This window comes from Plecotus auritus (assembly GCF_963455305.1).
Source record: "Plecotus auritus genome assembly, chromosome: 10".
Taxonomy (NCBI): Eukaryota; Metazoa; Chordata; class Mammalia; order Chiroptera; family Vespertilionidae; genus Plecotus; species Plecotus auritus.
Window position 1 is genome coordinate 17,670,157 of NC_137785.1, and position 26,509 is coordinate 17,696,665.

A 26,509-nucleotide genomic window follows, 5' to 3' on the forward strand; every position below is an offset into this window, starting at 1 on the left:
CTGACTGGGAGCCATGGGGAATGCCCTCGACCTGGGTGACCAAGGCTAGTGCTTTTCCAAACAGAGCATATGAGCGTGTGTGTGTTCAGATACCTCATCAGTTCCAAGGGAACCAAAATACACAGGGATGGTAAACTGGAAGGAGGGGAAAAGCGTGGCACAAATGAGGGGAGGAGGACTTGGGTCCTTGGCACAAACTCCGCCCTGGTCCATGTGACCAGGTAAGTGATATTGTACCAGGAGGAGGCCCAGTGCACAGTGAAGAGGGACAGCAGATCTCATCAGTTTGTACAGCGGTGCCTTTGAGCTTTCCTGGAATCCAAGCTCTTCTCGCAGAGGGAGGGACAATGCAGGCAACAGACTCCATGGAGTCACTCTCAGCCCCTATCTGCAGAGGACCTGTCCCATGGCAGGGGCTCCTGCTAGCTGGTAAGGAAGGAACAATTCCAGGGGGTGGACTGAAGGAGGAAAGATGGGGACTTGCTGGGGTCTCCTGTGGAGGACAGTGCTGTGAGAGTGGAGGAGATCGCTCTGTGTGGACCTGAGGGGAGAGGACAGGAGAGCAGAGTAGGATGGGTAAGGGAGATGGGTAACAGGTAACAGGGGAATCGCATGATCTGGAAGTCGAGTGGGGCAGGGAAACTTCAATTGCTGTTACTTCCTAAGTTATTCATCACTGAGTATTGAATTTTGAAAACTGACCATAATAATACCAATTTATGTCAGGTGGCACTAGAAAAAAACTTAACCAGGGGTGCTAAACACTGACCTTACCACCAGCCTCAGGAAAAATACATGACAGGCGGTGCAGGACTCTGGCTGGTGAGCACTCATTCACCCACATTCATTCACCCACAGGTGTTTGCAGCCTGTTGCAGGCACTGGGGATGCAAGATCTGACAAGCCCCTGTCCCCATGGAGCTCACGTTCTATGGGTAGAGAGAGATAAGAAAATATCTACATGTGATGTCAGGCACCCACAAGTGTTAAAAAAGAACAGAGCAGAGACATATCAGAAAGTGATTAACAGAAAGTCTTTAGGGAAGTGTTCTATGAAGGTTCCTCCCATGGACACCCCTAAGGGTCAGCAGGGGTCTGAGGGCAGTGAGTGGGTGAGCCAAACAGACACCTGGAAAAGAGACTGCGAAACAGAAAAAGTAACAGGTTCACAGGTGCTGAAGTATTGGTGGTCATGCTGTTGACCTTGACCACCAGGAGACACACACACACACACAAACACCAAGGCTGAGAGATGAAGAGACCTGTTCCAAATCCAGGGCCTCATCTCTCCATCCCAATATAGAGCTCCAAATATTTATCAATTTCTCTCTTCCCTCCTAGTTTCACTCTTAAATTTCTGGAGCCTGCCCACCACTGCCCAACTCGCTATTGTGTCAACCTATTCTGCAGAAGGGAAGAATGTGATTCTACACCTCCTCAACAAGCCTCCTAATGCTATAGGCTTCAAGTGGTACAGGGGGGAAGGGGAAAATCGCAAATGTCTTATTGCAAGACTTCCACCGATCCACATATTTTATAGGACAGGGGATGCATACACCGGTCGAGAACAAATAAACTTGGATGGATCCTTGTACATAAGGAATGTCACTATGAAGGACACAGGAAGCTACACCGTAGTAGTCTTCCTTGATGACTATATGAAAGAAATAGGATTTGGACGGCTCGATGTATACCGTGAGTGATTGCTCTCTGACCTCTGGGTTTTGGGTGGGTGAACTTCACTTCACACACAGGACTGACAGCACTGGACTCTCCTCCATCCCCCTCTGCCTCACATTCCAAGTTGGTTTTGGGCATTTAGTGCAGGACACACACAGTGGAAACAAACTTTCTAAGGTCAGAGTTCCCTTCCTTGATTCCAGCCCTGCAGACATTCACCACAGAGAGAAGGGCCAGTCTGATGGGAGTCGCTCAGCAGAGGGAGACCAGTCTCAGCCTAGGTCCCTGGACCCCTCCCCATGACCATGATCCTGAGAAAGACCCTGCAGGGCTGGGCCAGGGCCCTTCATGAGGAGTCCCCTGCAATTCTCATAAAGAAGCTAAGCTTCAGCAGCCCCTCCCAGACACCCTACCCCAGGGGGATCCTGTGTCAGATTGCGGTTAACCTCCTGGGAAGGGCTGTGTGGGTGCAATGGTTTCCGGGTGTCTGAGTCACAAGGCTTTTGAGTGCTCACCAGCCAGAGCTCAGCCCCATGAGCCACAACTGCATAGGGGTGGTCCTACACCTGAGGCTGTGTATGGATAACACGGATGGACAAGGAGACCAGGCTATTTGTGAACTACACTGAAAAATTTAGGAGTCCAGATAAAGGCATAATCAAAGGGAACAAAAAGGAGAAAAGATGCTCCTGGCAGCTCCTCGTCCACCAGGTATGAGCCAAGGAGACTCTCTCTTGGAGTTGATCAATAACAGATGCCCCTCATTTGAGCAGCTCCCCTGTCGAAATGTTTAGTCAGATACTGTGAATATTTTATTGTTAATACACTGACACCCTGGCAGGCAAATGTTCATTGTACTTCATTGAGAGGAAACCGAGGCACAGGGGGATAGAGTCACAAAAGCAGGGCCACCCAGACCATGAGAGTCACTCAAGGTCTGTCTACAGCCATAATCCCATCCTCTCCTCCATCCCAAAGGGATCCCAAAAGCAAACATTGGTTTAGATCTTCCCTTAGGCATCCCCAGCTCAGAGAGAGAGAGAAATCTTGGTCTGAGAAATAACACCAAATGGAGAATTAATTTGTTTGTACTCTAGAACCAAATTAACTGCAGTAATCATCAGTCAGTGCTGGGGACACCCAGACCTTCCCCTCAGGTGGCTGATCCACCCCTCCCTGCACAGGAGTTGAAACCACTGATTTGTTTCCTGATGTGTTGGTGTCACTCCCACTGGATATAACAGAAAGGACTTTGCCTGCTCACTCCTCATTTTACACTTGTAACCAGCTAAGGGATCAAGATGTAACACAATTTTTTTTTTTTATGAATTAGGAAGAAATAAATGGTTTCTGAAGGAAAGAATGATCTAAAACCTCTTCAGAGGCTGAAACCCGGATGCAGAGTCCTTGAAACTCTGGTCACATGGGAAAGACTCTCTGTCACTCCACGGGCTGAGACCCAGGTCTCAGACCCTTTGCTGTGCTCTAGAGAAATAGTCCTTCCTGCTATTGCTCTTAGGCCCTGGGATATTAATAGTAATTTTTCCATATGGGGGGATTTTAAGATATTTCCAAATTTCTATCTCAGAACAACCAAACACAAACTGTCCACAAGGGCCAGAATGTCAGCAATCCAAGCTCCCATCTTGCTGTCCATCACCCCTTCTGCATCTGCACAAGCCTCCCCTGCCCTCAGTACAGGGAAGTTGACTGTAATGACCAAGGGCAAAGCATATGGTTCTGCTGCCACAGTCAGCTCCTGTTTGTCCCTGCACTCTTTTCTACTTCATTCTTTGGGTTCTGCTCTATCATTTATTTGCTCATTGTCTCATGTTAGTCGTACTCACCTGGGAAGGCCTGATCTAGCTCTTGACCCCGGGGTCTGAGTAGTCAACGGACCACAGACTTGATCCTGGTCTCCATGTTTTATTTCTGCTCCAGTCTGAGTCTCTAAGATGTCCTGGGATATGGTCCCTCTTAGAAACACACCTCAGCTGGGCAATGAAGGTCTGTGCAGCTAGAAAAAAATTAAAGTCAGCTGGTCAGTGAAGAAGTAGGAGAGGTGTGGGAGGAAGGGGGGTGGGGTGTCTCTAACTCTAGGTCCTCTGTTGTTCCACAACCAAATCCTGCTAATCTATTGAATGGTGCCCTTCATTTGTTTGAATGTGGATATTGCTGTTCAACACTATTTGTTGAAAGACTGTCCATTCTCCATTGAACAGACTTGGCTCCTGAGAAAGGCTGTGTTTTAAAACAGACATAGAGGATTTAAGTTCTCTGAGGGCTCAGATCCCCAGGCATTTGTCTTGTGATACATAGATCTGCCTTATTCTTTTAAGTTGGCTGAGAGGTGAGAGGTGCCAAGTCTGAATGAAGAACCCTTTGAGGACTCAAGTGTCCCACACAGGGCAGTGTTCTCCTGTTACCTGCTCAGTGGAGTTACCCACACCCAATATCACAAGCATCAACTTTGAGAGTTTTGATTTATATTTTTCTAATGATAGTGATGTTTAGCATCTTTTCCTGGGCTTATTGAACATTTGTATATCTTCTCTGGAGAAATGTGTATTCAAGAGGTTTGCCCATTTTAAAATCAGGTTATTTGGAGTTGCTGTTGTTGAGGTGTAAGACATCTTTATATATTCCAGATATTAACCCCTCATCCTATTATTGATTTGCAAACTATTTTACACCATTCCACAGATCACGTTTCACTCTGTTGATTGGGTCCTTGTATGAACAGAAGTTTTCCATTTTGACAAAAATCTAAATTATCTAATATTTTCTGGCCTAAGTTTCTAGTGTCATATTCAAGAAATCATTGCCAAACCCAATGTCATACTGCTTACCCCTATGTTTTCTTCTAAGAGCTTTGTAATTTTAGTTCTTACTTTAGGATTCAATCCATTTTGACTGAATTACTGTGTATGGTATAAGCAATGGTCCCCTTTATTTGTTTGCATGTAAACATTGCTGTTCAACAGCATTTGTTGAAAAGACTGTCCTTTCTCCATTGAACAGTCTTGGCTCCTTTATCAAAACCATTTAATTGTGCCTTTTGACAAATAGAAGTCTTTATGCCAGTGTCACACTATTTTGGTTACTTTCCCTTTGTAGTAAGATTTGAAATTAGTAATTATGAGACTACCATTTCAATTCATCATTTCTAAGGTTTTTGCAAACATTTGGGATCCATTGAAATTCCACATAAATTCTGAGATGGGTTTTTTTATTCTGAAAAGAAAGTAATTGGGATTTTGATAGGGATTGTTTCAAATATGTAGATAGTTGGTGGTCTTGGAATCAATGAACTTGGATGTCTTTCCTGGTATTTGTTTCTTCTTTACTTTCAGAAATGTTTGGTAGTTTTCAGTGTATTCTTCTTCCACCTTATTATGTTTAATCCTAAGTATTCTAGTCTTTTTGATGCCATTGTAAACGGAATTGTTTTCTTTATTTTATTTGAGGATTGTTCACTTTTGTTTAATAAATGGAAATGATGCTGCGTGTTGATTTTGTCTCTGGCAATTTCATCTTTTTTATTAGTTCTAATATTTGTTTTAGGTATGTACGTGGTGAAAACTTTAGGGTGTTCTACAATAAGATTACGTAGTCTTTTTAAAAAGTTATTTTCTTATTCCTCACTAAATTGGAATCTCTTATCTCATCTTCTTGCCTGATATTTCTGACTAGTTGAATTAGGGGAAAACCAGCATCCTCGTCTTGTTCATGCTCTTAGTACTGTTTTCAGAGTTTCTCCGTGTAGTAATGTGTTAGCTGTGGACTTCCATATGTGGCCTTTACCATATTAAGTAATTTCCTCCTATTCCTACAGTCCTTGTCTTTTAAAATTATAACTACTTCTCTTTAGTGATTTATTTCACCATTACATGCAATCAGCAGGCATGGAAATAAAGTTCTGTTCAGACTGAGGAATCCTATAGATGGAACTTCTCCAGGTCCAAGGTCATGAAGACTGGGTTGAGCCATCTTTATTGCCTAATGAGTTATTTAACAACAGTTAAATGCCCTTCCACTTTCTGTAAAGTCTCGTTGGCCCCAGTAGTGGACAGGACGGAAGTGGTAAGATTGCCTTTGCCAACATACAAGGAATTTTTAAGGAAGAAAAACTTCTAGGAAAGGGTCAATAAAAGCTCATGAGAGGAAAATTCCACCTTATGGTGAAGTTATAGGGCATGTAGGCTGCGAATGGGGTTCTCTGTGTTGATACTACAAAGATGTCTATGGGAACAGGTCAGTAGTGATCTGGGTTCAGAGAGGAGGTGCAGCCCTCTCCCTACACATTGCCACCTGAATAAAGACAATTGTCCTTCTGCAGAGATCAGAACCATTTTCTGGTGACCTTACAGAACTCACAGTGGATTCTCAGTGGCTAAGATGTCTGAGGAGGCAGCATGGCCCTGGTCCCACGCTCACTTTCAATTAGAAATGCCCTCTGTTTCTCCACAGAGCCAGTGTGGGTGCCCACTCTCCTAGCCAGCAACACAACAGTCACGGAGCATAAGGATGCCGTAGTCATGACCTGCTACACAGATGCAGTCTCCACCAAGTGGTTCTTCAATGGCATGGATCTGCGGCTGACAGAGCGGATGCACCTGTCCTGGAACAACAGAATTCTCACCATAGACCCTGTTAGGAAGAAAGATGCTGGGAGTTACCAGTGTGAAGTGTCCAACCCCATCAGTTCTGCTGATAGTGTACCGGTTGACCTGGATGTAAAATAGTAGTGAGCCTCCTCCCTTCCTCTATGTTATTAAAATGAATAAAAATTTTGACCCCTTAAATAGATATATTGTGAGGGTGGAAAGTCCTTTGAAAACTTGCATTGAGTCAATAAATGCACACAAAAAAAAGAGCTGACATTGTCATTATTGTTGACTTAAGGTTATTTTCTATACCAGATCCCACCTCTGTGTGATCTAAGTTGTACCATCTCCACAGTGGAGGTCAAACCAAGTCTTTCAAGAGAATGGCAGTGGTTGTGCGATTACCCTGGGTGCACGTGATGAGTTTGCATAAATATAAATTCTGACCCTTATCCAAGGGGACATGTAGTAGATACCCAGCCACTGTTGTTGGCAATGGGAATGGACAGGAGGACACCCGTGTGGGTAACAGCACTGATCTTTTTTCTCCCTGTTTGACTTATTTCAAAAAATTTCTTAAGTCTTTTTGATTATTCTTAATTTGTATGCCTATAGACTTATTTGCATAAACTCAATAGGAATCTGTCTTCCTTGTTAATAGGGTATAATTAGAAATAAAACCAAGGCTTTGGCTCAAATGTCCTAGTTCAGACTGATGCCCACAGAATTAGAAATGACCTCACCTTTTATGAAGCTAAGTTTGACCTGTGGGGCCTTTTGGAATCTCTTGGAGATGAGGCCATTACCCAAAGCTAGGGGGTGAGGCTTCCTAACCTCAAGAGACCTTTAAAAGTCCCATCTTCGGTTTCATAGAAAAACCTGCATCAGAGCAAACTATGTGGTGAATGTCAGTTCCTCTGAACTTAGGTCATTAATCAGGCCAAATCCAGCAACACCAGCCATGTTGTAGGATGGAGAATACTCTTCATCCTTAGAGATAACCTGTGGTCAAAAGGAAGGTGACTGTAGAGAGCAATGTAATGTCTCCATGGAGAACTCCAGAAGCACAGCCTTCTGGGAGATAAGATCCTGGCTGTGTTCAGGAACTCTCAGCTACTTTGTTTATAAATGGCTGGGAAATTGCACCTCTTCATAAATTTCTGGAAATGATAAAGATGTAAACTGGGTCTTGGCTAAAAGAGATTTAGTTGTGTTTCCCTCCGCTGTGCAGAAAGCACTTTTGTTCTGAACCAGAGGCCTTAGTGTTCCCTCAGAGTCACCAACCTTTACACAGGTTCTTCCTGACAACATGCCTTTGTCTTCCATCCTTAGACCATTTATTTTATAAATGTAATTGTAATTAGTAATTGCAGAGTCTTTCTCTGAACTTTTGAAATATACACAAGTCTGCTCAAAAACTTCTTGCCAGTGTTATGACCCAGAGAATATCTGTCTCAAGGGCCTGGCCCCATCCCTTTGATATTTAATCTTTCGGGTGTCCCTGTGTCCCAGTCTCTGAGGGAGAGAAGGAGCCTAACTTGGGCGGGGAACCTTTACAATAAAGATGTGAAAAGACCTCCTATCAGGATTTCAGGAAATGTTTTACATTTTCTTTCTGTAAAGCCAATTAGAAAACACAGATGCCTATAATTCCTTATTTTTTCTTAAAATCTCCCCAGCCTTTTCTTTCAGGGGTGTTAAGTGTCATCTCACTGCCTTATTGCATCGTTCTGAATAATGTCTTTCTTGCCTCTTTAAATTAGTTGGACACATGTTTTACTTTGTCATCATCTACCTGTAACTAGCTGATTCTGTCATTTTGCTCACAGTGTCGATCCTTATCTTATTTTCAAAGCTTCCAATTTCTTTCCTTATCAGGCTAAAATTCTCCAAATAAAGGTCTCCAATTTTCCTGCCTCCCTTCTGACTTGGCATCCACAGCAGCATCTGACGTGACTTCTTAGATGCTTTTGAGGCTCCAGGTTGCCTCAGAATGGCCTTTGCACCAGAATCTGAGAAGACATGCAGGCCTGAAAGGGCACAAATCCACAGGGACCAAACCATCAACAGTGTTCGCATTCATTTTCACTGCACCTTCAAGGAACAAGATCACAGAGATTTTAACAAATATTCTGTGTTGATCCTTAGAAACTCTAGTAAACATGTTGGTCCTGACTTGTCAGCCACCCACTGGCTGTCACTTAAAGATGCTGTTTTGTGTCCCCCATGACCTGGAGCTCAGGCCAGACTGGAGTCCTCATACTTGTTTTCTTCTTTGGTGTTACAATCACCAGGTGCCTGTTCTTAGAGAATCCACATCCAGAACCTGGGAAATGGAAATAAATCTTTCCTGTGCCTTGTGGCCTCTGGGGTATTCAGCTATACTCCTTTGACACCTAGCCAGAGGTGGATTGTGGGTAAGCAGGAGTGGACATAGAGGGGAGCTATTGAGTGATAGTATCTGTTCAGAGCCAGGATGATAAATTGTAAGGCCAGGGGTGTTTGGAGATATTAGGCTTTATATGAGGTCAAGGGAACCTAAAGGGGCCCTGCAAGTGGGCTCTTTTGGGGAGAGTTCTGGATGGGGATGAGTGATATGAGTGAAGGTCTACCCTCTACCTGTTGAGGGAGAAGCCACTGGAGCTGGTATAGTGAAGTGGGAGTGCCATTCTCCCAAAGTTGGATAGGTGAGAGGGGTGAGAAACAGGGTTGGGGTCAAGGATAAGGTTCTTGAAGATTCATTTTAGTGTCCTGACATTGGGACAAGAGGGAGCACCAGATATACTGGCTGGCAGGAGTTACAGAATAGACATAAAATAAGAAACAAGAGGGAAAAGCAGATGAGCATCTTGTAAGGAGTTAGGAGTCTGAAAAGTGAGGAGGGATGGGGACACCATGAATGCAGAATATGAGCCTAAGGAATTTGTTATTTGAGACAGGAAATTAGTTGAAGTCCAGGGTGGTCAGACTATAACAGGGGATGGCATGGAGTCTGGGGAAAGTGGGGAATGCAAGGCAGGCTTGAGGCAGAAGACCAAATTGAGGGCCATCCTCCAGCTCCAACCCAGTAGAGATGTGTGTAATTGGCTCTCAAAGCAGTTACCCTATGGCCTGGGAGATACAAGAAAGGCTAATCTCACCCCTACACACCAAGACGTGCCTCAGCTGAATAAACATGTTAGCCATGTCCCTGGGGACTTGTGTGTCAGTGAGTAAGTCAATGGCTGATGATATGTGTGTGTTGGGGGAGAAGGAATTGAGGGCTGGCATGAACTTGGAGTTTGTGGAGCATTTTCCTTCTTTGTTGACTAGTCAGAGTAACTTTCTGTGATTTCACAGGTAAGAGCTCTGTGATAGGTCACAAGGATGGAGTGGTAGGTAGCCATGGTGGCCACCTGTCTTTGTCTAATCAGGATGTGTCACTTCCATCTGTGATGGATGCTTCTCTCCTCACCTGAACTTATGTTGCTGGGTGTGGTCGAACCAAGGTTATGATGAGCAGTTCTGCCTACCTGGTCACATTACAGCCCACGTTCAGACTCTCCATCTCTCCTCAGGCCTAGAAGCCAGTTGAAAGCTGTAGTTTTATTGCTATAGAAGATAGGGCCTTGCTCACAACCCTAGGAGTCTGCATGTAATTATTTTATTAGGTCTCACCAGAGATTTCACAAAGCACCTTTCATTCTTCTAACATCAATTAGCAACTTGTCCTTTTCTCTGGAGGATACATCCAGCATGGCCCAGACTAATGAAGCCATAGATGAGGCAGATCCCTGAATTGTCACAGATGTGGATGGCCCTATGGCTCATGCTTTGCTTAAACTGCTGATCACAAGAGTTGATCCTGTCTCTGGTGTCACTGTCGTCGCTGATGTCATTGTCTTAGAGCATCAACATTAGCAGGCATCACTTCCACCCTTTGGAGCACACGTATCTTCCTAAGGCATTTAGAAACTTACACCTTTGTTCATCTTTAGCAGGAAAGCCTCTAGTTCTCACCATTTTGATGACTTGGGTTTGGCATTAAATTAACATGGAGAATGAACACATCCATTTGCCCTGATAAGGTGGGCTGGCTTCATGGGCTAGTAATTTGTGCTGCCACTTAGAAGGGCCTATGGTAGGTTTAATAGATTGCTTTTGTCATCCTGAAATTCTTAATTTGAACAAAGAAACCAAAACTTTCACATGACTTTTCATAGTTCTGCCCCTAGGCATGACCATGGGTTGGAAAAATTCTGTAATGTGAACATCAGAGGGCAGCACAGCAGCAAGGAAACCTGGAGAAGCTTTGAAGGGATACAGAGAAGTATTTGGCTTTTTCTACTCTATTTATTTCATTACAAGTGTCTAAAGACCAGGACCATCCCATGCCCACCTCTGTAGCTTAAAGAAGGAAGGTTATCTGTCTATGATATACAGCGGAGATTCAAATTTAAAGAAATCTCAGGTAGTTGGCTCAAATGTGTATGGCATTAAGCAGACACAATAGCCTACACTAAATATTGGTCTTTAGAAAAATACTGGAGAGAGAGAGAGAGAGAGAGTAATGAGAAAGAAAGCAGCTGAGTTTTCATCTTCCAAGAGGAAAGACCTTGCAGTAGATAATGCCAAAAAGTAAAAAATTACTAAATAAACTCAAAAAATCTAATTTAAAGAAGACTTTGGTTCCATCCAGTGAGGGCTCTCATTGTTTGGGGCAGATATCCTCAGTTGGCCCAAAGAAACCAGAAATTTCCTCTGATGACTTTTAACAGAACACACAGAGCCAAAGGGCTTATCACGGCAACATTCAATGTTGTCACAAATACAAGAAAGCACATCCAACAGGAGAGAGCTGGGACCTGGCTTTGCTTACAGTGTGAATATCAGACATAGAATAACTATTTCGTGTTCCACCTGCAGGGGGAGGTAAAATCTCCTTGTGTTGTAGATGATTGCCTCAAAACAATTTACCTTCTCTGGCTCTTACAAACTGATTAAGATCTGTCCTAGAAGCCCAAACGACTTGTCTCTTTGTCCAAATGTTATATAATGGGCACTGGCATGTTCTTTGCATTTGTTTTGTTACGTTTTTTTATATCAGAAAGATAAAATTAAAATAAATGGTGATAGATATAAAATAAAATAAAATAAAATAAAATAATATAAAATGAAAAAGAAAAAAAAATTACAATTCTCTTTTCATTAACCAGAACATAAGTGGTCTGCCTTCCTTTTTAAAAAAAGTACCATTTATTTAACTGAATTTTTCTGTATTGGGAAGCAGACTAAAGTTGCAGTTTCCCAAATGATCTCTAAGGGCAGGACTGGAGAATTGACTTGCTAAAGTATTGCTGTTATTTCCTGGATGAAAAAACTGGGAAATGGACACGCTGCATTGGTCTCAAGCAACAGTCCCTCTGCAGCCTCTGTAGCCACAGTCCAGGACCCACCAGCTCCATAGCCCTGAGTGTGGGAGAGTCACAACCCACATCGCATACAACCACCTCCCTACTTCAAAACTCACACTTCAATTCTGTTGTCAGACATTCCAGGAATTGCTGTCTTCAGCTTCTGAGTTTTTGGTGTTTTTTTTCCAAGGGGTTTAGGAGAGAATGAGTTAAGCCAATCCAGGGTATCATTCCTAGATATAATTGGGACGCCTCTATTGTAACATGTGCAAAACAAAGATCTTTATCCTCCCCACATCCCAACCTGATCCTCCCCAAATCCTCCTCTTCTTAGTCAAGGTCAAATCCATCCTTCCAGGAAATCTTGGCATTATCCTTGCTGCCTCTTTTGCTCTCACAGTAACCTCTAATCCATCAGTACACTTGCAGTCAGTCTACCCAGTATAGATAGACCACAAATACTCAGGTACAAGCCACCATTACTCCTACTTGAGGTTATTGTAACAGTCTCCTAACTGGTCTTCCTGCTGCCTCCTTCACCCACCTTATAGCCATCTCCCCAGAATAAGAACTGTGAATCCTTAAGCACAAGAAGAACTTCAATGGCCATACAGAACAAGCGAGATGAAAATCCCCAACTCAGCTCACATCAGATGCCTCCCTCCTCCTCATCCCTGTCCTCATTGGTCCTTTATTTTACACCTGAGACTCTTTAGCTCTCTGGAACATTTGATCTGTCTGGCTCACCAGACTCAATTTCCTTAACCAGTCTTCCCAGCCCTGCCAAACTTTCCCCCCCACCACCACCTGGGTCCTCAGCTACTGAGATTCATTGGAGCTTTGGGTCCTCTCCACCATCACAGGCTCTGGAGGAGCTCAGAGACACCAAGACCAACTGCATGAGGCTGAAAAAGGCAACTGGAAACTGGAAATGAACCCTTAAAATACACACACATTATACTTACCACGCCTAGAAATTTTCTGGTTAAAGCAGGATGTTCTCAAAAGCCTCGGGGTTCTTAACCCCAAATTTTTCCCTTTAAAAATCTTTATTTAATTGTATTTAAAATCACATAACATTAAATTTACCATCATAAACCAATATACTGAACCCATGTACAGTTTAGTCGCAATATATATACAGTATATTCTTATTTTGGTAAAAAAAAAAATTCTAGCACTTTTTCAATAGTGAAACTGAAAACCTATACCCATTGAATAACAATGTCCTATGTCCTCATCCCTCAAGTACCCTGCAGTGACCAACATTCTTTGCTTTTATAAATTTGAATACTTGAGATACATATAAGTGGAACACACTGTTCCTGTCTTCTTGTGACTGGCTTGTTTCATGGAGCATACTATCCAAAATTAACATTTTTATAATGCTGACTAAGGTACCATTGTATATATATTTACTACATGTTTTATGTTACTCTATGAAAAATAGAGTTGCTTCCACCTCTTGGTGTTGTGAATAATTCTGCAATAAAAATGGATGGAAGAACAGGTCAGGGGTCACCCTGGGGTTATGTGGGGTCAGAGAAGAAGTGCAGCCCTCTCCTTACACATTGTCACCTGAACAAAGACAATTCTGCAGAGGTCAGGACCATCCTCTGGTTAACTTTACAGAGCTCACTGTGGACTGTGAGTGGGTGAGATGCCTCAGAATGTAGCAGGACCCCAAGTCCCAAGCCCACTCTCAATCAGTCCTTGGTCTTTTCACAGAGCCCACAAGATTGCCCACCTTCCTAGCCAGCAACACCACAGTCACAGAGCATGAGGATGCTGTGGTCCTTACCTGCTACTCAACTGTGGTCCTCATCCAGTAGTTCTTCAATAACATGAGTCTGTAAGAGCATGAAGGTGTTCGGGAGCAACAGAACCCTCACCATAGACCCTGTCAGAAGGAAGGGTGCTGGGGATTATCAGTGTGATGTCACCTACCTTATCAGTTTCTATGAAAGTGAGCTGCTCAGTTTGAATTTGAAATATGAATGACACACCTTCCATCCTCTATGATATTAGACTCTGAATAAATGTTTTGCACTGTTTAAACAGATTTGTTGTGAAGGTAAAAAGTCCTTAGAAGACTTGAATTGAGTCAAGAAATGTTCAGAATTGTGCAATATTCTGTGATGGAACTCAACAATTCCAGCAAATAAGGAGGTCCGTGTCTTATCAGCCACCTGCAGACCTACAATAGATGACCCTGTGTCTAGCCCTTTGTGACCTGGGGCTCAGGCCAGACATCAGTGTCCTGAATCTTTTTTCAATGTTTTTGCAAACTCCACATGCCTATTCTTAGAGAGTCCACAGATCATGGGAAAAGGGAAATTAATCTCTCCTCTGGGGTGCTTGGCTGAAATCCATGGAGATCCAGTCAGATGTGGATTGTGGGTAAGCAGAGATGGGCATAGATGGGGGCCCTGAAGGGTAGGGTTTGTCTAAGAGTCAAGATGAGAAGTTGTAAATTTAAGGGAGTATTGGGAGAAGCGGATCTAAGGTGCCCTACAGGTGGGCTCTTTTGGGAAATGCTCAGGATGGGGCTGAGGAATATGAATGAGGGGCTGACCTATCTTTGGACTAAAGAGCCACTGGATCTGCTGTGGTGGTGTGTGTGTGCTGGTGGTGGGGGGGGTGCCATTCTCCCAGACTTGGATGGGTATGCGGGATGAGACACAGGGTTGGAGGAAAGGATAAGGTTCTTGAAGACTCAGTTCTTGAAGGCAATCTGAAGCTTCTGATGTGCAGTCTGGCAGGAGACATGGGACAGTGGACAGGCTATAGACAGTAAAGGAGAGAAGAAGATGAGTATTTCGTGGGGAGCTAGGAGTCTGGACAGCAATGAGGAACTGTAGGATGGGGAAACCATGAACACAGAAGATGAGCTTAGGGAGTTTGTGGATTTGAGTCAGGAAGGGAGTTGGAGTCGTTGGGTAGTCAGACTAGAACAGGGGTTGGCATGGAGCCTGGAGAAAGTTGGGAATGCAGGGCAGGCTTGGGGGTGAAGACCAAATTGAGGGCGGGAGGTGAGACTGTGCCTTAAGGGAGCCCTGTGCCCTGTACTTAGGCATCTTGGATAACATACCTTTGACCCGTCAGAGTAATGTTTTTTGGTAGACCAATGGAAGGAAGAACCTCTGGCACCAGAATAGGAGACCACAGACCCCTCATGTTGCCTGGTCCTTGCACAGCCTCTCCACGTGCTGTAAATGTTAACTCTTCCGACCCTCCCATGTAAAAATAATATATATTTCTCCATTTTGCCTTTTATTCAATTCTGGAGTTTCCCAGATATGCTTTATCTCACATTTGAATGGATTTCACACAACTTTGTTGTAATCTTCTCCTTTGGTTATCCTAAATAATAAAAGGCTAATATGCTAATCAGCCTAACAGCATAATGACCAGTTGCTATGATGCACACTGATCACCAGGGGGCAGACGCCCAACACAGGAGCTGCCCCCAGCCCATAGGCCCCGATTGACCCATGGGGAATGGGGAACCAGCAGTGGGTGGTGGAGGGTGGTGGGGCCGGCTGCCAGCAGCTGGGGAAGATGGTCCTGATAGCAGGCTAGGCGTAGGGACTGTACCCGTGCATGAATTTCATTCACTGAGCCTCTAGTAATGTATAAAATAAGCTGCAAAACTGCCATTCTTCTCAGGATTTGAGATCCTGCTTTCAGGCATATGACATCAGTTTCACTCAAACTCGTGTTTTCACAGGTTTCTTACTTGGGCAGGACCTGGGAACACTGCTCTCTCAGTAGTCTTTGTGCTTCCCTCCCCACCTCCCCCAAGCCTGGCACCACCCATGGGCAAGGCGAGGTGACAAGAGGAACATCTCCCAGGCCAGAAACAGAGACTGCCCCAAAGGTCAATGAGCACAAGGACAGACTCAACAGACAGAAATAGAGAGAGAGGGTCTCCCTGAAACCAGGGAGGACCAGGGAGCCCACAGCCACCTGAGCTCCCACAACAGTCCTCTCTTCCTAGGAAACGCAGGATACCTTCCTCTTCACACCCAGGAACTGCAGATCCTTCTGAGACTCCTGGTCCTGGGTCTCTGTCCCTAGAATCAAAGGCCAGGCTGGTGGCAACCTGAGATAAAGGGAGAGGCCCCTCTGCAGTCACCACCCAGCTTGACCCCTTCTCACCCCCATAGTCACCTCTGTGGCCTTCCTGCTGGGAGGAAATCCTACCTGGGAGTCTCTCAGCAGAGGGAGGCCAGTCTCACTCCAGGTCCCTGGCCCCCTCCCCATGACCATGACCCTGAGACAGGCTCTTCAGGGGATCCTCACAGAGAAGCTCCACTTGGCAGCCATTCCCTTGACCCCTGTTCCAGGGATCTTGACTCTAGAAACCCTGGGGAGCCTGTGTTAGGTTGGGTTTGCCTTCCAGGGAAGGGCTGAGTTGGTAACAGTTTCACAACTGCCTGATTCACAGGACTCCTGAGCTAATCACCAGCCAGGGCTCGGCACCAAGAGGCACATTTGGGCAAGGAAGGAGCTGGGTCCTTCACCTGACACTGTGTGTTGAGATCACAGGCAGACAAGGTCCCCAGATCATTAGCTGACTATTCTGGTGGAATTAGGAGAGTACACAGAAAGGTCAGCATCCCTGGGGAGAAATAGAGGATTAAAAAATGCTTCTGGCAGCTTCTCATACCCCAGGGATCAACCCAAGAGATTTTCTCTTGGAGTTGATTAATAGCAGATGCCTCTTATTTGTGCAGCTTCCCTATCCCAAGATTCAGGTCAGATACTGTGATTATTTTACAGTTAACACACTGATAAGTTGATAGCCAAATATCCACTTTCCTTCAGTGAGGGGAAACCAAAGCATGGATAATACAGTCACTAAAACAGAGTCCCTCAGGCCCTTAGTAGCTGATCAGAGTACCTCAAAGTTGTTCTGCATAGCCCATTTCTCCTCCACCCCAGGGCCCATTAGGTGTCTGTGGTTCCCTAGACCAACTATTGGTAAAGATCCTTTCTTCTTAGGTGCCCTCAACTCAGAGGGAGAGATTCTGGTCTGGGGAGTGATAGTGAATGGAGAATTAATCAGTTTTTATTCTAAAATTAAATTACCTGCAGTAACAATCAGAGTCAGTGCTGGGAACGCCCAGGCCTTCCCCTCACGTGGCTAATCCACCCCTCCCTTCACTCCCTCCCTGCACCGGACTCGAAATCACTTATTTGTTTCCTGTGTGTTGGTGTTACTCCCACTTGACAGTAAGGAAAGAATGTTGCGTCCTTATTCCTCACTCTACACCTGCAACCAGTTCAGGGACCATCATGTAAAAATACACTCAATTGCTTTTGATGAATGACGAAGAAATAAATGGTGATTGAATGAACAATGAATGATCCAAAATCTCTTTAGAGACTGGGAAGTTGATGCCCAGTTTTTAGAATTCTAGTCACGTGGGACAGGCTCCCTTTCTCTCCAGGGAATGAGACCCATTTCTCAGATTATTTGCTGCTCTCTAGAGAAATAGTCTTTCCTTCATTTGGTCTTAAGCCCTGGGGTATTAATAATAATTTTCTCATACAGAAGAATTTTAAGCTTTTTCCAAACTTCTGTCTCAGAACCACCAAACACAAATGGTCCAAAAGGGCCAGAATGCCAGCAATCCATGCCCCCCTCTTGCCATCCATCACCCCTTCTGCATCTGCACAAGTCCTCCTCCCCTGCCCTCAGCAGAAGGAGGATGACTTCAGTGACCAAGGGCAGAGCCACGGTTCTGCTGCCAGTCAGCTCCAGCCTGTCCCCTTCACGTTTTTCAAGCTCATTCCTTGGACTCTGCTCTATCATTTATTGGCTCACTGGCTCATGTCAGTCATACGCACCTGGAAAATCCTGACCCAACCCTGAGGCCCAGGGCCTGGTATTCAACTGACCACTGGCTTGTTCCTGGGACCCATGTGTTAGCTCTGCTCCACCCCTAGTCTCTAGGATGCCCTGGAAACTATGCCTCATAGAAACACACCTCAGCAGGGTGATTAAAGTCCATGCATCCTGAAAGAATGGCCTCTGATCAGACAGGCATTCATTCAGCTGGTCAGGGAAGAACCAGGAGAACTTCAGAATGGTCTCTGACTTTCATTCTATGTCTTTCCATGACCAAACCCTGATTCTTAACTGACACCTGAGAAAGTCTGTGCTTTCTCCCATTTAGAGAGCTGGAGGCCTTACATTCTCTTAGCCCTCAGATCCCCAGGCATTTGTCTTGTGATACATAGACCTGCCTTATTCTTTTAAGGAGTCACATTGGCTGAGAGGTGAGAGGTGCCAGCTCTGTTTGGAGATGCCTTTGGATGAATCAAAGGTACCATATAGAGCATTGTTCTCTCTGTCACCTGCACAGCTGAGTTACCCACACCCCAAATCACAAGCAACAACTCCAACTCCTAGATTTTTGATTTGCATTTTCCTAGTGATAGTGATGTTGAGCATCTTTTTCATGTGCTATTGGCCATTTATATAACTTCTTTGGAGAAATGTCTGTCAAGTTCTTTGCACATTTTAAATCAAGGTACTTGATTTTGTTGTTGAGTTGTGGGAGTCTTTATATCTTGTGGATATTAACTCCTTAGCTTATATATGATTTGCAAAGAATTTTCTCCCATTCCATAGGTCATTCTGTTGTGCCATTCGATAAGCAGAAATTTTTCACTTGGTTAAAATCCAATTTATCTATTTTTTCTTTTTCTCCAGTGTTCTTAGTGTCCTATTTAAAAAATCATTGCCAAACCCGATGTCATAATGTTTCCCCCTATATTTTCTTCTAAGAATTTTAGAGTGTTAGGTCTTACTTTTAGAATTCAATTCATTTTGCCTTAATTGTTGTATATGGTATAAGTTACAGTCCACTTCGTTTGTTTGCATGGGGATATTGCTGTTCAACACCATTTGTTTAAAAGACTGTCCATTCTCCATTGAGCAGTTTGGCCCTTTTTTCCAAACCATTATTGTGACTCTTCTTTATTGTTGGATGTATTACATGTATCCCTTTTTGTTCCCCATTGACCCCTTCAAGCCCGTCCCCATCCCCCACCCCAGGTCTTCACCACACTATTGTCTGTGTCCATGGGTTATGCATGTGTGCATACAAGTTCTTTGCTTGATCTCATCCCACCAACCAAAGCCTTCTCTCTGAGATTTTACAGTTGGTTCCATGCTCCTGTGTCTCTGGATCTATTTTGTTCATCAGTTTATTTTGTTCAGTGGATTCCACATATGAGTGAGATCATGTGAAACTTGTCTTTCTCTGACTGACTTATTTCACTTAGCATGATACTCTCCAGGTCCCGCCATGATGTCTCAAAGAGTAAGAGATCCTTCTTTACAACCACATAATGTTCCATTGTGTAAATATACCACAGCTTCTTTATCCACTCATCTACTGATGGGCATTTAGGCTATTTGCACCTCTTAGCTATTGTAAATTGTGTTGCTATGAACATAGGGGTGCATACATTCTTTCTAAATGGTGATACAGGTTTCTTAGGAAATATATTCCTAGAAGTGGGATCACTGGTCAAATGGCAGTTCCATATTTAATTTATTGAGGAAACTCCACACTGTTTTCCATAATGGTTGCACAAGTCTGCATTCCCACCAGCAGTGTACTAGGATTCCCTTTTCTCCACATCCTCACCAGCATTTGTCATTTGTTGATCTGTTGATGATAGCCGGACAGGTGTGAAGTGATACCTCATTGTCATTTTAATTTGTATCTCTCTGATGATCAGTGAGTTTGAGCATTTCTTCATATGTCTCTTGGCCATCTATATGTCCACTTTACAAGAAGTAATTGTTTTGGCATTCTGCCCATTTTAAAATTGGATTGTTTGTCTTACTTTCATTAAGTTATATGAGTTCCTTATATATTTTGGATATTAACCCTTTATTGAATGTATTATGCCAAAAATGTTCTCCCATACAATGGGCTCCCTTTTTGTTTTGTTGGGTTTTTGCTTTTTTGCTGTGCAGAAGCTTTATATTTTGATGTACTCCCTTTTGTTTATTTTCTCCTCAGTTTCCCTAGCCCTAGGTGATGTATCCACAAACATGTTGCTCTGAGCGATCTCTGAGCTTTTGCTGCCTATGGTTTCTTCTAGGATTGTTATGGTTTCACAACTTAAATTAAAGTCTTTAATTCATTTTGAGTTTATTCTTGTGAATGGTGGTCAAGTTGTGCGGTATAGTTACTTTTTTTGCATGTATCTGTCCATGTTGCCCAATACCATTTATTGAAGAAACTGTCTTGACTCGATTGTATGCTCTTGCCTCCTTTGACAAATATTGAGCATAATGGGTTGGGTCAATTTCTGGGGTCTCTGTTCTGTTCCATTGATCTATATGCCTGTTATTGTGCCAATACCAGACTGTTTTGATTACAGTGGCTTTGTAGTATAACTTGATATCTGATATTGTGATCTCTCCAACTTTGTTTTTCTTTCTTAAGATTCTTGCAACTATTCTGGGTCATTTTTGTAGTATTTGTTCTAGATCTGTAAAATATACTGTTGGTATTTTAATAGGGGTTGCTTTGAATCTACAGATTGCTTTGAGTAGTATGGGCATTTTAATGATGTTAATTCTACCAATCCATGAACACAGTATATTCTTCCACTTTCTCTTTTTTCAGTGTACTATAATTTTACGAGTACAAGTTTCCTCTATCTCATCCTCTTATCTCTTTTTTTCAATGTCCTATAGTTTTATGAGTACAAGTCTTTTATCTCCTTGGTTAAATTTATTCCTAAGTATCTTAATTTTTTATGTTGCAATGGCAAATGGGATTGTTTGTTTAATTTCTCTTTCTGAGAATTCATTATTGGTGTATAAAAATGCCATAGATTTCTGCATGTTAATTTTGTATTCTGCTATATTGTCAAATTCATTTATTATATATAGTAGATTTTTGGTAGAGTCTTTAGGGTTTTCTATGTACAATATCATGTATGTCATCTGCAAATAATGACCATTTTACTTCCTCCTATCCATTGGATGCCTTATATGTTTCCTTCTTTTCTGATTGTTGTGGCTAGGACTTCCAGTACTATATTGAATAACAGTGGTGAAAGCAGACATCCCTATCTTATTCCTGATCTTAAGAGAACTGTTTGCAGTTTCTGCCCATTGAGTATGATGCTGGCGGTAGGTTGTCTTATATGGCATTTATTATGTTGAAGTGTGATCCCTCTAGTCCCACTTTGGTGAGATTTTTTAGAAAAAAATGTATGTTGAATTTTTTGAATGTTTTTTCTGCATTTATTGATAAAATCATGTAATTTTTGTGTTTCAAATTGTTTTTTAATTATTTCATTGTTGAAAGTATTACATATGTCCCTTTTTTTCTCCATTGCCTCTCCCCACCCTCTCCCCCACGATCTGATTTTTCTTTTGATAAAAAGAAGTTTTTATGCCATTTCACACTATTTTGGTTACTTGAGCTCTTAGTAAGCTTTGAAATTAGAAAGTGTGAGAACTCAAACTGTATTATTCTGTTTTAAAATCATTGCAACCATTTTGGGGGTCCATTGAAATTTCATATGAATTCTATGATGGATTTTCCTATTTCTGCAAAAAAAAAGTCAGCATGTTTTTATAGGGATTGTACAAATATGTAGATAGTTGAGGGAAATTCTAATCTGTGGACATGCACATGTCTTTCCATTTATTTGTTTCTTCTTTACTTTTGTGCAGAAATGTCAGGTAGTATACCGTGTATAAATCTTTCATAGCCTTGATTAAGTTTACTCCTAAAGATTCTAGTCTTTCTGATGCTATTGTAAATGGAACTGTTTTTTTTTTCTTTTTTCTTTTTAAAAATTTATTGTATTGATTTTTTACAGAGAGGAAAGGAGAGGGAGAGAGTGTTAGAAACATTGATGAGAAAGAAACATCAATCAGCTGCCTCCTGCACACCCCCTAAAGGGGATGTGTCTGCAACCAAGGTACATGCCATTGATTGGAATCGAACCTGGGATCCTTGAGTCCACAGCACGACGCTCTATCAACTGAGCCAAACCGGTTAGGTTGGAACTGTTTTCTTAATTCCACTTTGGGATTGTTCATTGATGTTGCAAAAATTGAAAATGATGATAAATGTTGATTTTTGTCTCCTACAACTTTGCCTTATTAATTATTTGTTACAGATGTGTGTATGTGTGTGTGTGGCGGTGCAGGGGGTGGGAGGGCAAAATCTTTAGGGGTTTCTTACATATAAGAATATGTATCTTTTTAGAAATATATTTTTTCTTCTTTTTTTCCCAATTTGTATACCACATATTTCATCTTCTTGTCTAATTATTTTTGCCATGACTTCCAGTTCTAAGTTGAATAACTTAGAAGTACAGCATACTTGTCTTGTTTGCAATCTTAGTAACAATTTCCAAGTTTCTCCATGAAGTATTGTGTTAGCCGTGGACTTTCATGAAAGGTCTTTATCATATTGAGTAGTATCCTTCTATTCCTATTGTCCTGGCTTTTGTTGCATCCATAATGACATCTCTCCAAAATTTATTTTACCATGATAGTCAATCAGCAGACCAGGGAATATAGTCCTGTTCAGACAGAAGAGTCCTTCAGATGGAACTTCTGGTCCAAGGTCATGAAGAAAGGTTGGGCCACCTTTATTGCCTAGTAAATTATTTAACAAAAGGTCAATGCCTTTTCACTTTCTGTAAAGTTGCCTTGGCCCCAGAGATGTACAGAAGTGGTAAACCTGCCTTTTAAAACATACATGGAATTTTACATAAAGAGTGGGACCTCATCGTTTTTGAAATAAAAATAGTTCTAGAAAAAGGTCAATAAAAGCTCATGAGTGGGAAATTCCTACTGATAGTGAGATTATAGGACACAAGGTCTGCGAAGGGGTTCCCTGTGCCAATACTATGGTAATGTCTGTCAGAACAGGTCAGGAGTCACACTGAGGTGATCTGGGGTCAAAGAGGAGGTGAAGCCATCCCTTTTCCTTACATATTGTCATCTGAGCAAAGACAATCATTCTGCAGAGATCCAGACAAGCCTCTGGTAACATTTACATAGCTCACCATGGACTCTAAGTGGCTGAGATCTTTGAGGGAGGAGCATGGCCCCAGGTCCCAAGCCCACACTAAATCATTCACACCCTCTGTTTCTCCACAGAGCCAGTGAGAGTGCCCACACTCTCAGACAGCATCACCACAGCCACAGAGAATAAGGTCGCCGTGGTTATGACCTGCTACACAAATGCGATCTTCACTGAATGGTTGTTCAATGCTGAGAGTCTGCAGCTCAGGTAGAGGATGAAGCTGTCCTAGAACAACAGAACCCTCACCATAGACCCTGTCAGGAGGGAGAATGTTGGGCACTACCAGTGTGAAGTGTCCAACCCCATCAGTTCTGCTGATAGTGTAGCAATTGAGCTGGATGTTAAATATTAGTGACCCTACTTATCTTCTCTATGTTATTAAACACTGAATAAGTTCTTTTCACCCTTGAAATAAATTTGTTGTGAAGGTGGAAAGTCCTTAGAAGACTTGAACTGAGTCAATAAATGCTCAAAAATGAGAGCTTGCATTGAGGTTATTGTTCACTTAAGCTAACATTCAACACCAGATCCCACCTCTGGTTGGTCCCATTTGAACCATCTCCACACTGAAGGTGACACCAAGTCCCTCCCAGCATGGGTAGTGGTCATGTGATGACCAGTGGGAGCATGCGATAAGCTTCCAGGAATCCAAGCTCTGTCCCTGCTCCAATGGGTCCTGTGGAGGGCACGTGGACACTGTTTTGGACAGCAAGAATGTACAGGAGGACTCCCATGTGGGTATCAACACTGATCTTTTTCTTCCTGTTTTACCTCTCCTAAAATATTTCTAAAGCCCTCTTAAACAATTTTTATTTTTGTGGCAGTGGATCTATTTCCATAAGTTCAGTAGGACACTGTCTTCCTTGTTAATAGGATATAATTGGAAATGCTGGTAATACAACCAAGGCTTTGGCTCAAATGTCCTAGTTCAGACTGATGTTCACAGAATTAAAAATGACCTCACTCTTTATGGAGCTATTTTGACCTGAAGGATATTTTAGAATCTCTTGAAGAAGAAGGCAACCCCCAAAGCTAGAAAGACTGCAGGTGAAGTGTGAAGGTGAGGCTGCCTAACCTCAAGAATCTGTTAAAACCCCCATCTTAGTTGTCATAGAAACACCTGCATCAGAGCAAACTATGAGGTGAATGTCATTCTTCTGCACTTAGGTCACTAATCAGCCAAATTGAGTGACAGCCATGTTGGAGGATTGAGAATACTCTTCTTCCTTGGAGATGTCATTTCATCAAAGGGAAGGTGACTGTAGAGAGCAATGTAATGTCTCCGTGGAAAATTCCAGAAGCACAGCCTTCTGGGAGATCAGATCCTGAGAAGGCTAAAAAGGGCTAATTTCAATGTAACCCTGATATTTGGAGGCTAGTGATCTGAACCCATGCCAGCAAGCTCAGTGTAACCTATAATTAAGTCACTACCTTCCTCCCACATACTGGTCTTGCAGAACCAGTTACAGAGGCCATGGGGCTGTGGACAGTGCACTGCCCTGGAGGGAGGGTTATTAATGCTGCTGCCAGGCCAGACCATCAGATATGGTCTGGAGACCCCCAACACCTGGGGGCCCTCTTGCAAGGCTCGCAAAAAGGACCAAAAGCATAATCCATGATTGCGGGACAAGGGCCACAGGGAGATACAAGGGAGGGCCCCATGCATGTTCCTTCACTCAGATTTGGAAGGCTGTTCCCTGAGTCCGCTGGTGTATTAAACAGTGTCCCTCCATTTGTTTGAAGCATCCTTGGTTTTCCTTGGTCTTCTGCAACATCCTAGCTCTGTTCAGGGACTCTCAGCTATTTTTCAACTGCTTATATATTGCAGGAACTGATGAAGATGCAAAATGGATCTTGTCTGAAAGATATTTAATTGTGTTTTCCTCCACTGTGCAGAAAGCAGTTTTGTTATGACCTGGGGGCCTTAATGTTGCCTCGGAGTCACCTACGTTTAGATGGGTTCTTCCTGACTGCAGGCCTCTGACCTCCACTCTTTTAGAGCATTTTCTTCAGAAATCTAATCACAATTTGCAATTGCAGATTTTTTTTCTCTGCCCTTTTTAAATGTACATAAGTGTTTTTAAGAACTTCTTGCCAGTGTTATGTCCCATAGAATATTTGTCTCAAGAGCCTGGGCCCATGCCTTTGAAATTTAATCCTCCTGGTGTCTCTGTATCCCAGTCTCTGAGGGAGGGTAGCAGCCTAACTTGGGTGAGGACATTTACAGCCAAGATGTGAAAGGACCTCCTGTCACGATTTCATGAGTTTTACTCTTCTTTTGTGTAAAGCCAAATAGCAAACACAGATGCCTATGATTCTTGCTCCCATTCTTAAAATCTCCCCAGCCTATTATTTTGAAGGTGTTGAGCTTAGTCTCACTATCCTAGTGCATGATCTTCAATAAAGTGTTTCTTGCCTCTTTAAATTTAACCAATGCATGTTTTCTTTTGACATCACCTACCTGTAATTAGCTGATCCTGTCATCTTGCTCATCTTACCTTATTTTCAAATCTTCCAATATTTCCTTATCTGGCTATAATTATTCAAGTAAATGTTTCCAACTTTCCTGCCTCACTTCTTTCTTACCCTCCCAAACAGATGACCTCACTTCCCAGATCATTCTGTGGTCTCAGGTAGTTTTGAAGTGGTCTTTGTCCCAGAATCTGAGTGCACCTGCACAACAGCCTAACCATTAAGAGTATTCTCATTCCACCTCCATTTTAACTGCACCTTCAGGGGAAAGATCACAGAGATTTTAAAAAAATATTATGTCATAAAACTCAAGAACTCCAGTAAATATGCAGGATCTTTGTCATGTCAGCCACGTGCTAGCCTGCAGTTAACAAGTCTATTTGGGGCCCTCTCTGACCTGGAGCTCAGGCCAGACATCAGTATCCTCATTCTTTGCTATTTTTACAAACTCCATGTGCCTGTTCTTAGAGAGTCGACAACCAGAACCTGGGGAATCAGAAATAAATCTCTCTTCTGGTTCTATTTCTTTTTCTGCTCCTTGTGGCCTACGGGGTATTTAGCTGAAATCCTTGGAGACCTGGCCAGTGAAGGACTGTGGATAAGAAAAGATGGATATGAGGGGGGAAGACATGGAGGCATCGTGTCTTCTCCAAGTCAGGATGAGAAATTATAAAGCCTGGAAAGGTTTGGATGTCAGGCATTATATGGGTTCAAGGTGACCTAGGGTGCCATGGAATAGGGCTTTTGGGGTGTCTCAGAATGGGGTTTAGAATTATGAGTGAGAGGCCGACTTAGGTATTGCAGGAGAAGCCACTGGAGCTGATACGGTGAAGGGTGGAGGAGTGCCATTCTCCTAGACTTGGATGGACATGAAGGGTAAGACACAGGGTCAGGGAAATGACAAGGTAGTTGAAGACTCCATTAATGCACTAACATTGGGACAAGAGGGAGTACCAGGCTGGCAGAGGACATGTGATAGGGGCCAGGGGGAGAAGGAAATGAGCATCCAGTTGGTGACTAGGGGTCTGAAGAGCAGCAAGGGATTGTAGAATAAGGACACTATGAACATAGAAGATGATACCTGGGAGTTTGGGAGTTGGAAGGAAGGGAGTTGGACTGCAGGGTAGTCAGATTAGAACAGGGGTTGCATGGACTGGGGTAAGGTGGGGAATGCAGGGTAAGTTTAGAGTTGAAGTCAAAATTGGGGGTCTGAGGTGTCTAGTCTCCAGTTTTGACCCAGTAGGAAATGTGCAGCTGGCTCTCAAGG

The 26,509-nt window shown here is 43.0% G+C and overlaps 1 protein-coding gene across 1 annotated transcript; it reads left to right on the forward strand.

Moving 5' to 3' along the window:
- The first annotated feature begins 248 nt into the window (after positions 1-248).
- LOC308235612 (cell adhesion molecule CEACAM21-like) lies at positions 249-6,546 on the forward strand. Its single transcript, XM_080644613.1, has 3 exons — positions 249-429; positions 1,342-1,695; positions 6,151-6,546. The coding sequence occupies exons 1-3, from the start codon at positions 348-350 to the stop codon at positions 6,423-6,425; spliced, it is 711 nt and encodes a 236-aa protein (XP_080500739.1). The 5' UTR covers positions 249-347; the 3' UTR covers positions 6,426-6,546.
- The last annotated feature ends 19,963 nt before the right edge of the window (positions 6,547-26,509 follow it).

Excerpts from the sequence above, each read along its gene's own strand:
- LOC308235612 (XM_080644613.1), top strand. The coding sequence starts at position 348 with ATGCAGGCAACAGACTCCATGGAGTCACTCTCAGCCCCTATCTGCAGA. Across the intron at positions 430-1,341 it reads GCAGGGGCTCCTGCTAGCTG|TTTCACTCTTAAATTTCTGG; the intron begins GTAAGGAAGGAA and ends CTTCCCTCCTAG. Across the intron at positions 1,696-6,150 it reads TGGACGGCTCGATGTATACC|AGCCAGTGTGGGTGCCCACT; the intron begins GTGAGTGATTGC and ends GTTTCTCCACAG.